At 40.1% G+C, this 12,808-nt stretch overlaps 1 protein-coding gene across 1 annotated transcript; it reads left to right on the top strand.

Moving 5' to 3' along the window:
* Window positions 1-1,462: 1,462 nt before the first annotated feature.
* rgs7bpa (regulator of G protein signaling 7 binding protein a) lies at window positions 1,463-12,480 on the top strand. The gene is made up of 6 exons (XM_085786496.1): window positions 1,463-2,276; window positions 3,306-3,472; window positions 9,646-9,776; window positions 10,708-10,852; window positions 11,143-11,213; window positions 11,416-12,480. The coding sequence occupies exons 1-6, from the start codon at window positions 2,127-2,129 to the stop codon at window positions 11,505-11,507; spliced, it is 756 nt and encodes a 251-aa protein (XP_085642622.1). The 5' UTR covers window positions 1,463-2,126; the 3' UTR covers window positions 11,508-12,480.
* The last annotated feature ends 328 nt before the right edge of the window (window positions 12,481-12,808 follow it).

Genomic DNA, 12,808 nt, shown 5'->3' with positions numbered 1-12,808 from the left:
CTAAGTCACTGTGTTTTATGAAAAATAAATGTAACAGTTTACCTAGAAACACACAGAGATATGTAGATGTGGCTTTAAAACCAAATTTTAAATCAAACGTGATTTATTTTGGATACTGAAATCACATACAACAGCCAAATAATGCATGTTGTTCCCAGTCTATAGGCCATTAACCAATAATGACAGTAAACTTCTCATTAACTAAAATCATTTTTATACACTTGATAATAATATAACATGCCAATAATTTACACTGTTTTCATTTTTATTGACATGATGAACCAGGTGTAAATTACCCATAATTGTAGGTGGGTTTATTTGTAAATTAATGAAATAAAATAAAATAAAATAAACATGTACTGTTTATACTGTGAATGATTAACGTTTCTTTCTTGTGTTTATATGATATTCAATGGAGTTGTGTGTGTGAGCTATAAGCCAACATGTTATCCATGGTGGAATGACCTCTGCCTATGAAAACTGACATACAATATCTCCCTTGTGGTTGGGAAACCACAAGGGAGATATCATGCACAGAGCTAGATATCATTTGGATTGACTGGACAAGACTGGATCCTTTGGCTTTGGGTGGATTTTCAACAATGTCCAAGCCCCAAGCAGAAGAGTTTGGATTGGATTTAAGGCAGTTATGTTCAACTCTTGGCCAAGTTATTTGTTGTTGGAATGTTGTTGTTTTTGTTTTGTTTTTTATATGAAAATTGTATTAACATATTTGAGTAAAGACCATCGAAGTCAACTGCCTTAAGAAACCAGTGAAACTGGTCACAATACCATCTCTCCTAAGAGAACAACAAAGTCAGAGATGCAAAATTACACTGGAATTTTCCCACTTTCCTGTACCACTCTCCATGTGTGTCTGTGAGTGTTAATATGTAATACTGAGTACTGTATACTACAACACACAGCTACATAGATGGATATTTAAAGCCTTGCTTTTCCTTCACAATGAAATAGTAATGCTGCTTTAAAAAGAGCACTCATCACACATCGAAATGGACTCTTAATGTATTCAAGAATATCTACCACGTTTCCCCCCCTGTGCTTGAGAGAAGCAATGAAGGGCAGATACCTCTCTTGCATATAAGTTTTATAAATATACCACAGTAGATGCTTCCAACTGGGTCAGTCTGAACAGCAGTGTTGGATGCTTAAGTCAGTTTAATTGCACTTCTTTCCTGGGTGGAGACAAAGTGGTCAGTAGACTTAATTCCAGACGTTTAGGTGCTCTTGCACAGCTCAGGGCGGGGGTCTGACTTGATGGGCCCTATTAGTATTCCGTCCTTTGGATGCGCAGTGTTTCCAGCCACAGAGCCACGTCAGGCCTGTACCAACTGCTCGTCTTCTTCTGCCTCTCCAAGGTTAGAGACAGGCCCGCCCAACCAACTGGAAACACTCGAAGAAATAGAAAACTGGAACTGAGATCGCGACACTGGGAGTTAAGTTTTTTTTTTGTTTCTTTTCTTTTTCTTTTTCTTTTCCTGACCGCTCATCCGCGGCACAGACACTTTAAGTGTCGGCTGTCAGCGGGGACGTCGGCAGCTTTATTTCTGTCTGTGTAAGGAGGTTGTGCTGCTATAAGAACAGATCGTTATCGCCCGTCTTATTTGTGCTTAATGGAAACGCGCAATCATAAAAAATGGTTGCATTTGGAAAATATCCGTGAATGCCATCGTCTCCTTCCGACATCGGTGCGTCAGAGAAGACACCTCAGCTAGCTGGACTCCGGGTTGGGTGTGAAGTCTTCACTGTGCACCGTGTGCTGCTGGAGTGAAGGTGACTTGCGCCCCGTCGCAGTCAAGGCAATGCGGAGAGGAGTCGCAGGCGCTCATCCGGTACTTCTCTTGCGCTCTGAGGCTCGTCTGGGAAAATATTCGCTCCCTCTCCCGCTGTAGAGAGGAGAGGTGGACAGAGCTATAACAATACTCAACCCAGCCGGTAGTTGCATTTGGCGGAGGTGAATTGAGCGTAAACGGAGCAGAGAATAAGGTGAACAGTGTAAGGTGCAGGCTTGTGAGGCATAAGAAGAGAAAGTGGTGGAGTTTGGGGGGAGGGAATAAGACCAAACCGTTCTGTATTAGGGCTGTTTTATTAGTGGATGTGTATGCATGAGTTCTGCATCGAATGGGCGCAAAAACCGCCCCAGATCCGCCGGGAACATCTTCCAGATCGGCAAGCCTCCTTACCGAGATCCACAAAGGAGGGAGAGCACCGAAAGCACCCGCAAAGCCCAGCGCGCTGTGGCCGACTGCAGAATGGTAGGTTTGCGACACGTCAATGCCTGCATGGTGCCTCTGATAAGGAGTGCTGTGTTATTATCCCAACCTTTCTTTGTTCTAGGACGCTTGGCTATCCCGTGGATGCAGGATGCACAGGCGACAGTTGTTAATAGCTGCAAAAAAAAAAAAAGAGAGACTGTAACTCGGTCTGGGGACCTAAAAATAGCTATATGCATTTGCATTGCTTTGTCGGCAGTAAAGCCAAACAGATCATTTCGGTCTTCTGATTGACTCTGTGATTTGCATTTGGAGTGTGGAAAGCTGCTGGTGATTTGGGCACGATTTCAAAATTGCGTGAATTACAAGATTTACGGGGGAGCTGTTCCTGATCATGGCACAGATGTCCAGTATTTTGACAGATGCTTGGCAGGAATGGTCATATGTGCTTCACCCTTTCATACATGAGTGAAGCCTCGTAGAGACTCGCTGATGGTTGCGGTATTGCAGGATGCTACATATGCAGAAGTTGCACAAAATGAGTGAAATATTTTTAGCCCAGATCTCCAGATCTGAGGCAAACAACCAAAGTTAGCATAATGGGACCCCCGTCCCCCTCCCCTTCCCTCCACACTCCCCACCACCTCCGAGCCAATAACAAATCAATTCATTCACCATGCACTCTGACTTTGCGGACTAACAGCAATGCTTCACGTTATTATTATTTTTTTTTTTTTACTCAATCACATGTTTCTCCTAGAGATCAATAGGCTTTTGTGATTTGTGCAAGGTTGCAATTTTTGAAATATACTTTCACCTCAATGCAATTGCGCAAGATTACTATGTGTCCCTTGTGAGGGAAAAAAAGAAAGAAAAACAATAATAGCAGGGCAGCATATAGTGCTGCTCAGCATTTGCTTCTTGACTGACAAGTCAATGAAAAGGCCATTTCACTGCAATGTACTACAAAAAAGGAAAACACACTTAAGCTAAAGTTGTTTGTTATACTTGCACTTGTTATTGGGGGAAATAACTTCTTTTGTGTGATTTCATCGTCTCATTGTTACACAGATCGTCCAAGAATTCAATACACTTGTGGCTTTGTACCGTGAGCTGGTCATCTCTATCGGCGAAATCACAGTGGACTGCCCCTCTTTACGGGCCGAAATGCTGAAGACCCGAACTAAAGGCTGCGAAATGGCGAGAGCGGCACACCACAGTCTCTCCTTGATATCGGGGTGAGTTGGCGCGGACGCTGTCCATGGTGCTGAAAGTGTCAAACGCACCAGCTGGGGCCGCTCTGCAACACTGCTGCACCTGAAGTTGTAAAGGAGCTAATTTTACCAAAGTACATCTCTGATTTGCATAAGCATCCTCGTTTTTTTTTAGGCATATGTAAACTTAAGCCTGTTCCTCTCCACTTCAAAGAAATCATCCAAGTGTCTGATCCATTAGTGTGAAGCTGTGGAGTGGTGGGGGTGGGCAGACTTTACCAGGAAGCAATTGCACAACAACACACTGTGGCCTAACTGACCACTTCCCATTAGCTGGCCCTAAAGTGTTAATGTATAAAGTGGAGTGGAGGTGGAATGCATACAAATAGCCTATCTGAGATAACAGTATCAATAATGTGGAGCCAATGACTTTTGGATTGTCGTTTTTAATGTATTGTGAGAGTCTGCATGTGGGTGTCTATTTGTGTATTTTGTGGGCTGTAGCTCTGTTGTTGATATTTGAATGTTTCAGTACTTGGATAGTTCAGCACTGCAGATGTTATTGTTTTCTAGTGTGCAGAATGCTGAGGAGAATCTGGATTCTTGTTTTTGTTTTCTTTCTATCAGGAAAATATTCAAAATGAAGCAGTTGATGCAAAGCGATTATTTGAAGTTTTGCAAAAATCAGACAAAGTTTTAATGCTGAAATTTAGACTGAAATTGCAAGCAGTTTAAGTTTAAGACTATTGTGTTGACTATTGTGGTTAACCCTAGAACACTAACGTCGGGTGATTTTCACCCATGAAATTATTGTTTCATAATTTTCATTATGTTGCTGTTGTCTGAGTTTCGTGGGTCCCTGGGTAGCTTCATACTGCTCACTGACGTTATTGAAGGTAGGCATGTTACCCTGCTCCCATCCCTAGTTTTTTCAGCAGGCACATGTTCGGGTGGATTTCACCCGACGTTAGTGTTTATGTATCTAAACCTGGCGACCATTTCTGGTGATGCTGAAAATTCTTCTTTTTTCTTTTTACTCCACCAAATAAGGCTCAAATGTCCCACAAATGGGTGGTCTGAAGGACAAAGTCCCAGCTCCATTAGTTTTTTTAAAGGAAGTTTTTGTTAAAAAAACAAAAAAAAATCACAAATTTTGGACATTTTTTTATAGGGTCACCATGATACCTTTTTTTCATTTTGTGAAACATTGTACAGTGGAAAATTAAGGAAGTGTACTTCAATTTGCCATGTATTGTTGTATTTTAATATACTTTGGTGAGAAATATTTTTTTATGGGTATATTATATCGGGTAAAAAATACCCGGCGTTAGTGATGGTGTTACTTTTTGTAACGTTAGTGTTCTAGGGTTAAAGATGTGGGGAAAGCGGCAATGCCGGTTAACTTGTCACTTCCAACTGTGCTCTCTTTGACCACATCATGGGTGCCAGTTTGAAAGAAGGGCTAAGTGAGGATTGGGATTTGAAGGTCGTCAGCGAGGGTAAGATGCCAGACGACTTGGCACCCTGAAACTTACTTAAATAACAATTGGACAGACTGAAGCCAGTGGTGAAAGAGATTTGGAGGATGTCTGCGGTGTTGCATGCCAAAGCCCAGGCACTGTTGGAACAATAACAGCCGCAGGTTTACACGATCTATAGCCCATATTCCTTATTATAAATGGCATATTTAAACTATTTGCTGAAAACCTGTGAAATCATTTAAATGTTTCCTCACTAGTCGATTTTATAAAGATGAATTTAAAATGTATTTTTCCATACTCTGTAACCTATTTCCCAGCTCAATAATTAATCCACTTGCTATATCGTACTGTGATTTAAGAATGCATATCCTTCACTGTCTGTTACATGCATGACAAAATCTTTGCATGTAATATACAGCCTTTAAAGTGCATTGCGTGACACAGTAATGTGGATAGCCAGTAAATATGTCTTCTGCATGTTTCCTGTCATGAAGAGGCATGAATCATACCACATCCATTGAAAAGGGCATCTCAGTTGTGTTTTATAACAGGGCTGGGAAAAAAATCGTATTTAAGTCTGAAGAAACTGCAGTTTACTGTGCAGCACCCTTACGGTCTGCCCAATTCTTTCTCTCCAATATATGGCTTGTAATTACACAACTAGACATAGTTGTACCTGTCCCTTCAAGACAATGAGTACCATCCATCATGGCCTTGTGCTTGGTTTTCTGCTGTTGCTGCTGCTGCTAGAGTAATAGAGAGGGTGTGCAGCTTTAGTAAGAACTCTAAGTTCCCACTGATATCAACATCACTGTCAGAGTCATCACCAGCACCCAGTCTAAACCTCCTTCTCTAAAAACTCTCCAGAACATTTCTATGTCTGTCTCCACTGCTAGAGACACAGTGCTTGAATTAGACAGCACAGATCATTCCCCTTTAATTAAATAAAGCCAGTGTGTCTGAATGGTTCGAGTGATGCGGGGCCTCTCCAACGTGCTAGAGGAAAGCTGATAAGCAGGATAGCATTGATGACAGCTGTGCTTTAGCAACAGCACTGTAGAAGGTAGCACTGTGACATAACAAGGATGGGAAGGCGAAGCTTGCCGTTGAGGAGAGGGGAGAATGCAATTGCATGATTTGTGTGAGAAATATTTGCACCAGGTGCAAGTTTCACACCTTTCATAACTGTCACTTTCCCATGTGATATCACACCCACTGCATATCACCTGCTGTAGTTTCCCCCTTGAACACCAGATTTATGTGTGAAGCTGCAGTATCTCACAAAAGCTATAGCAATCAGCTCTAAATAAAAAAAAATCCTCAGATGGAGATTTTATATTTAAGTGCATTTTATAATACATTCTGAGGCATTTAAATAAACTAAAAACAAATCATGCACACGCTGGTTTTACTATAATATAATCAAGAGTAATGAAGCGATGTAGGTCTACCTCAGCTCTTCTTAAAGCATCAAAACCAAGTTTCAAGAGGCAGTTGGGTCATTCTACGAAACCGGTGCCATTTCAACCTTCAAATTTTCAAAGATTTCATGGCGAGATTTTTTTTTTTTTTTTAAGCCATAACATGAAATATATGTTAATCCTCCCAAAAAAGATATTTTCCCACCTCAGGCATAAAATCCTTATTAATATTATCATTTTTTTCAAGACGTGGGAGATATTCATTTACCACCCCGTCACGGACAATGTGTACACCATTTGAGTAAAAATGCATGAAATAAATTATAAAAGAAATATGTTTTCTAAACAGTTAAATGTCCTTAATCAGGAATCCATCTATGTAAAGTATGTTATTTAATCAGATTTTTTCATTTTTAGATGTTTGATATTGAATTCTGAATTTAACATGTCATCGATCACATTGTTTGTACAAAAAGTACTACTTCACTTGATTTAAAAAAAAAAAGTTACATTAATTTCATTTGTCCACAAAATAAGAACATTAATAAACATTAATTTATGGAGAATTTCACTCCCTTCCCATATTTTTTTTGACAAAATGACTATGTGACGGGGTGGTAAGTGATGTGACGGGGTGGTGTACTGTGACGGGGTGGTAAAAACCTATATGATCTGTGGTATTTTAGCCTTCATGTTACATGAGAAACTTTTGTTGATTCTAGATATCACTTGGAAACACTTTTAAACACTTAAAATACTTGAACACATTGAAAACTGCACCTTGCTTCAATGACTTGAAAATCTGGATACTTGCACATTCATTAATTGGATATACAGTACTATGCCAGTACTATGCCTACCACCCATTACCACCCCGTCACATACCACCCGCGTCACACTAAAACGTGACGGGGTGGTATGTGACAGGGTGGTAAATTTCATGCCAAAATGATTGCAGTTCTCCATATGGTCAAGTTCCAAGAACAAAAATACATGCATTCAATTTGAAATATCATTTTCTTTCTAATAATATTGAAAAAAACAGAATAAAAAACGGTTTTCCCTGTCTAATTTGCGTGACGGGGTGGTAGGGTCATGCTTGACCAACCCCATCTAACATGAAAAAACAACAAATAAACAATATAAAAGAATAGCAGAATTTGCTGGTTTTTAGTCCTGGCTGCTCCAAAGACCCAAATGATGTCACTTCCTTTTTGTGATGTAATTTAAAACAAAAGTACAGTATGGTAAGGTCCAAAACAAGTCAGTGTGACGGGGTGGTAGGTCAAACTGAGGGACGCACACAAATCATAACATTTTAACAAAAAATAATGTTATTATTTTGAATAAATATATGTGATGTAAACAGGGATACACATATAATCCTGAAGATAATAAAGTTTTGAGAAAAAATTCAATATTTTTGGGTGAAATTTTACATGCAAATGTCATGTTGGACAATACGGACACATGAAAATGACCATGTACAAATGAAAAATGATTATAAATAGTATGTTTATGTTTAAAGAATAGTATTTTCTGATATATCATGTTAATGATAACACTTGATTTAATAGCTGTAAGCTTTGAAAACACAATTAGACAATTTTTTTTTGCTTTGTGCATCTCATCAAACATTGCGGACACAAATGGCACCCGTTTCGTAGAATGACCCAGTTCATTCTTATTTACTCATGCCAACTACAGCTTAACTCTAATCCAGTCAGTAACTGTATAAGTTTGCATCCCCTTTTACTACAATTACTATTAGTCATTATTCAGGTTCATTCAAAGAAAACTGTCAGTAGCCTACTAAGGGCTATACTTATTTGTTAAGGTAGGCTATTTTAAAGTAAAAGCATCTTTGTGAATTATGATATTTGTGACACAGAAGATGTGAGCCTGTAAATTAAATTAAAAGGGTTAAAATAGGGTTTTTTAGCCTATGTCTCCAACACATAGGCCTACTGCATTGGTGACTTAACCAATAACCTCCCCAGACATGAAAAAAGCATTACATAATCAGTCAGTGGTAGCTCATAAGTGGAAAATTGGAAAACTCATTTAGCAGACTAACAACACACTAACAGTAGCAGCTTGTTAGAATGACTGCCCACCAGGAAGCTCTCAAACACTGCACATCTTTAAGTGCCCGCTTGAGTCTGGCACCAGAAGCATGGTTGATACTAGCCTCACACTCAAACTTTAATGAAAAGTTTGACATTTTGCATGTGCCGCTTTGAGTGACAGTTCAGCGAGGTTATGCCTGCCACAAGCCTACCTGCAACTCCACACCATGGATCTGATAATATACTGTAATACACCCATGCTCCCTCCTTTAATGTAAATTATGGGTGGAGTCAGGTGCGAGCAAGATGGCGACGGCGGAACTACCCACTTTGAGCTTTTTTCTCCCCGCTTTTTAGAAAGTCTATGGGAGATGTCACGGATGCTACATCCGTCTCTCTGGTCTCTATTTATAATATTTGTGATCCTTTAAACTAGACCGGACCGTAAAGAATGGTGAGTGAAGTTGCAATTATCCCGTGGACACAAATGCCAACAAAAACAAAGCTGCCACAACTATTAGCCCACTTACATTGCAGTGCCTCACACGGTAATGTTAGCAGTAAACCTGCTAGCCAGTAGCCAAAGCAACAGTCACACAGTCACACAGCAAAATATAACCATGGAGTTACTTAGGATGCACATTAGTCCCGCTCACCAGACCTTTCTCCAGAGAAGAACACAGATAGATGAAAGGAGGTGGCCAGTTCCGAGTCAAACTGGACGTCTCAACCTGGTTCATCGTGGAGGTAAATCCAGACTAGCATCGGCTCCACGCTCAGACTTGGAGAGATGTTAAACTAAACTAAACTACAGCTGCTAAACTTGCCAGTTCGCCTGCTGTCCGCGGTATGAGCTGGTAGTTGTCAGGGTCCCTACACTGTCGTCTTACCTTTCCTTTTTTAATGCATAAATGGATGAAACTGAGTGTTTGCTTTCGCCTCAGTGCTACACACTGCACTGCTTCATCACACGTGTGGGCGGTCCCTGCGTTTGTTTTACACGCACTAACATGCACTGCACGCACGTCCAGACTAGACACCAAAACACAAAAGCGCACCAGTAGTCTGTCCTGTACAGTGTAGGCCTACACCATTAGCCTACTGCACTATTTATCCACACAGTTAGTTTGAAAAGTAAATCTCTCCCAGATTTTATCACTTCAATTTGTATCCATGAAGTTGCTCATTGTAACCTTACTGTGCTCCTGCTATTTGTGTCATTTCAGGCCAGAGGATGGGGAGATCCACCCTGAGATCTGTAGGCTCTTCATCCAGTTGCAGTGCTGTCTGGAGATGTACATCACTGAGATGCTCAAATCTGTCTGCTTGCTGGGCTCCCTACAGCTCCACAGGAAAGGTTGTTACATGAAGAAGCCTCAGTGGATCTATAGCTTTAGTTTCCCTACAGAAAGTGCATGTAACAGTGTGTGTGTAGTGTGCTCATTTATTCACAGTAGTGTGCTTTGCTCAGTTATTGTGTTTAATTAATTTTAAATAGACAACCAATAGACAATTGCAGCACTTTAAATGAATGGCTGTTAGCATCATTCATGTAATACCATCAGCAGCCTAATCAATGTGAGCAAATATACACCGATCAAGTAATATGACCACTGACAGGTGAAGTGAATAACAGTGAATGACACTTCATCATGGCACCTGTTAGTGGGTGGGATATATTAGGCAGCAATTGAACATTTTTTGTCCTCAAAGTTGATGCGTTGGAAGCAGGAAAAATAGGCAAGCGTAAGAATTTGAGCGAGTTTGACAAGGGCCAGATTGTAACGGCTGCTAGACGACTGCCTGGGTCAGAGAATCGCAAAAGCTCCATCTCTTGTGGGGTGTTCCTGGTCTGCAGTGGTCAGTATCTATCAAAAGTGGTCAAAGGAAGGAACAGTGGTGAACCAGTGACAGGGTCATGGGCGACCAAGGCTCACTGATAAGCATGGGGAGAGAAGGCTGGCCTGTGTGGTCCAATCCAACAGACAAGCTACTGTTGCTCAAACTGCTGAAAAAGTTCATGCTGGTTTTAATAGAAAAGTATCAGAATACACAGTGCATCACAGTTTGTTGCGTATTTGGCAGCAAAAGGGTGACCAACACAACATTAGGCAGGAGGTCATAATGTCAACCCAGATCAGTGTATAGCTACCTGTACCTTGTACATGTTTAATGAAGTTTATAACGATTAAGTGATCTGATGGGTAATTTAGGTACAGTTCTTGTTTTGTTTTTTGTCTCCATTCCTTTTCCTTGTGTTTTGATGATCTACTCTATGTGCATTCAAGGTAAGGATTCTTGTGGCCCTCCCAGAGTTGACACTAAGATCGAGGAGAGCTCAGACATCCCCATCCTGGAGGACACATCCTCCTCCCCAACTGACTGTCCTCAGCTCTGCTGGCTTGTGGCCACTGACATTGAAAACATAGAAAAGTAAGTGGACAAAAAATGTAATGTTGTCAACATAATTCAGTTACATAATTTTCATCATAGATAATTCTTCATTTAAAATGCACATATAAATACATAAAAGGTGTGTTTTCCCTTGTTTTCACAATTGTGTGTAACCTAAAAACTACTCTCAAATATTGAAAATTGTTTTTGCTTGTGATGTTACAGTGTTGTTTGTCCTTTTGTATGTTTGTGTTTATGTGTGTCACATTGCACCATGTGATATACGCTGTAGGTAAACTACAAAAAAGGAATTATTTGTCTCGTTGCAGAGATATGAGGGAGATGAAGAACCTTCTCAGTAAACTCAGGGAGACAATGCCTTTACCGTTGAAGAACCAAGGTAAGATAAAAGGCCAATACTTCACCCTCTTACAAACACTTCCTCATGTTCACCTCAACCCCATGGATCACTGAGAAATCTTCTACAGCCACAAAAGATTGATAAGAAGTAAAGAGTGATGGTGGGCTGAAAAAAACTCAGCTTCAGAGCTAAAACTAGAGAAAATTCATGACTTGGCCGTGGTGTGTGTTCTTGTGCTCAGATGACAGCAGTTTGCTGAACCTGACTCCCTACCCACTGGTCCGACAGAGGAAGAGGCGGTTCTTTGGGCTCTGTTGCCTGGTAACCAGCTAAGGGCCCCGCCTTCGTGGGTAGGAGGCGGCAACAAAGACACCATTACCCACTGTCCTTCACCACTTGTGTCTCCCACCAATCTATTACTGCCATTTTCAAATAAATTGTCTCTTTCTCTTTTTTTTAAAGGCTGCCCATTTTATAATTTTATTTTGTAATACAAAGAAGAATTGTAACTGCAAATGTAATGAAAACAAATGTCATGAACATATATTTTAAGATATTTTGCAACAGATTTTCCCTTGTTTTGGTAAATGAAGTCAGATATCTGCTTGTCCAATGTAAAAGAGAATGAGAGGCCATTTGAAATAATGTCAATGTTCAATCACTTCCACAAACCCGAGTGAATGAAGTGAGGATTCATGTTTAAAAAAGGGAATATAAGTGTCAGTTTTGTCAGAAATAATGTGATAACTTATAAACAGATACCATCCAAATATTTGAGGATGGCACTTGCAAAGACAAAGCTATACCTTCGTCTGTCTAAGCTGAGATGACAGGTTTGTGCAGAGTAAGTTTGTTGTGTATTACAGTCTCTGTTTTCTGTTTCTTGCTGTTTTTTCTTCTTAATGTACTTAATTTAGTCTTCCATAAACCAAGAACCTGTACCCAACTTTAACTTTCCAGCTTCGGAATGGAATATATGATACAATACTCAAAAAGAAAACTTCTTTGCACACAATATCTATCTATAAATTGAGACATTAGACTTGTATATACACATACTCTTTACGCAATGCTCTCTGAATTATTTTCAAAGTTGGAGTTGGTTAGCAAAGAATGTGTCGGTTGGTATGAGCAGGGAGGGTCTCCCTCTGTCTGAGGCAATCAGTGCAGACAGAGGGCAGGCAGCATGGGTCTTGCTTTTTATTGATAGTGATCAATGTTTAGGGCACGGTGAAGGTACAGTAGTCAAAGCTGACATAGGTCATTTTACATTGTTAATAAAACTTTTGTTATTGAAAGTAATTAATGTGTCACTTTGATTTTCTTACGTGTCATCTTCTAAAATGTCCACTAGGTGGCGATAAACCACCAAAAGACAGACTTGTCTGACATTTTGTTGTTTTGGCTCTGCAAGAAATCAAAGAGTGAGTCAAACACAAATAATGTAATGGATTGATGGAACCGTAGGCAATCAGTTATGTGACTGATTGCAAATTAGGTGATTAGCTGTTATAAAATTGGGAGCAAACATTACAACATGCTTGTGCTCTGAGGTGAACTGCCCCACTGTTCAGCCTGTTAGCAGAGAAAACATTTTTATGTGGGAGCGCTACCAAGATAAATGTCCATAACAA

This window comes from Trachurus japonicus, chromosome 9, assembly GCF_045865225.1.
Source record: "Trachurus japonicus isolate A0001 chromosome 9, Traja_1.0".
NCBI classification, from domain to species: Eukaryota; Metazoa; Chordata; class Actinopteri; order Carangiformes; family Carangidae; genus Trachurus; species Trachurus japonicus.
This window is presented reverse-complemented; position numbering and strand designations above follow the sequence as displayed.

Bases quoted from the DNA above. Each gene is read 5' to 3' on its own strand.
- rgs7bpa (XM_085786496.1), top strand. From the start codon at position 2,127: ATGAGTTCTGCATCGAATGGGCGCAAAAACCGCCCCAGATCCGCCGGG. The intron at 2,277-3,305 runs GTAGGTTTGCGA...ATTGTTACACAG, and splicing joins CTGTGGCCGACTGCAGAATG to ATCGTCCAAGAATTCAATAC. The intron at 10,853-11,142 runs GTAAGTGGACAA...GTCTCGTTGCAG, and splicing joins GACATTGAAAACATAGAAAA to AGATATGAGGGAGATGAAGA.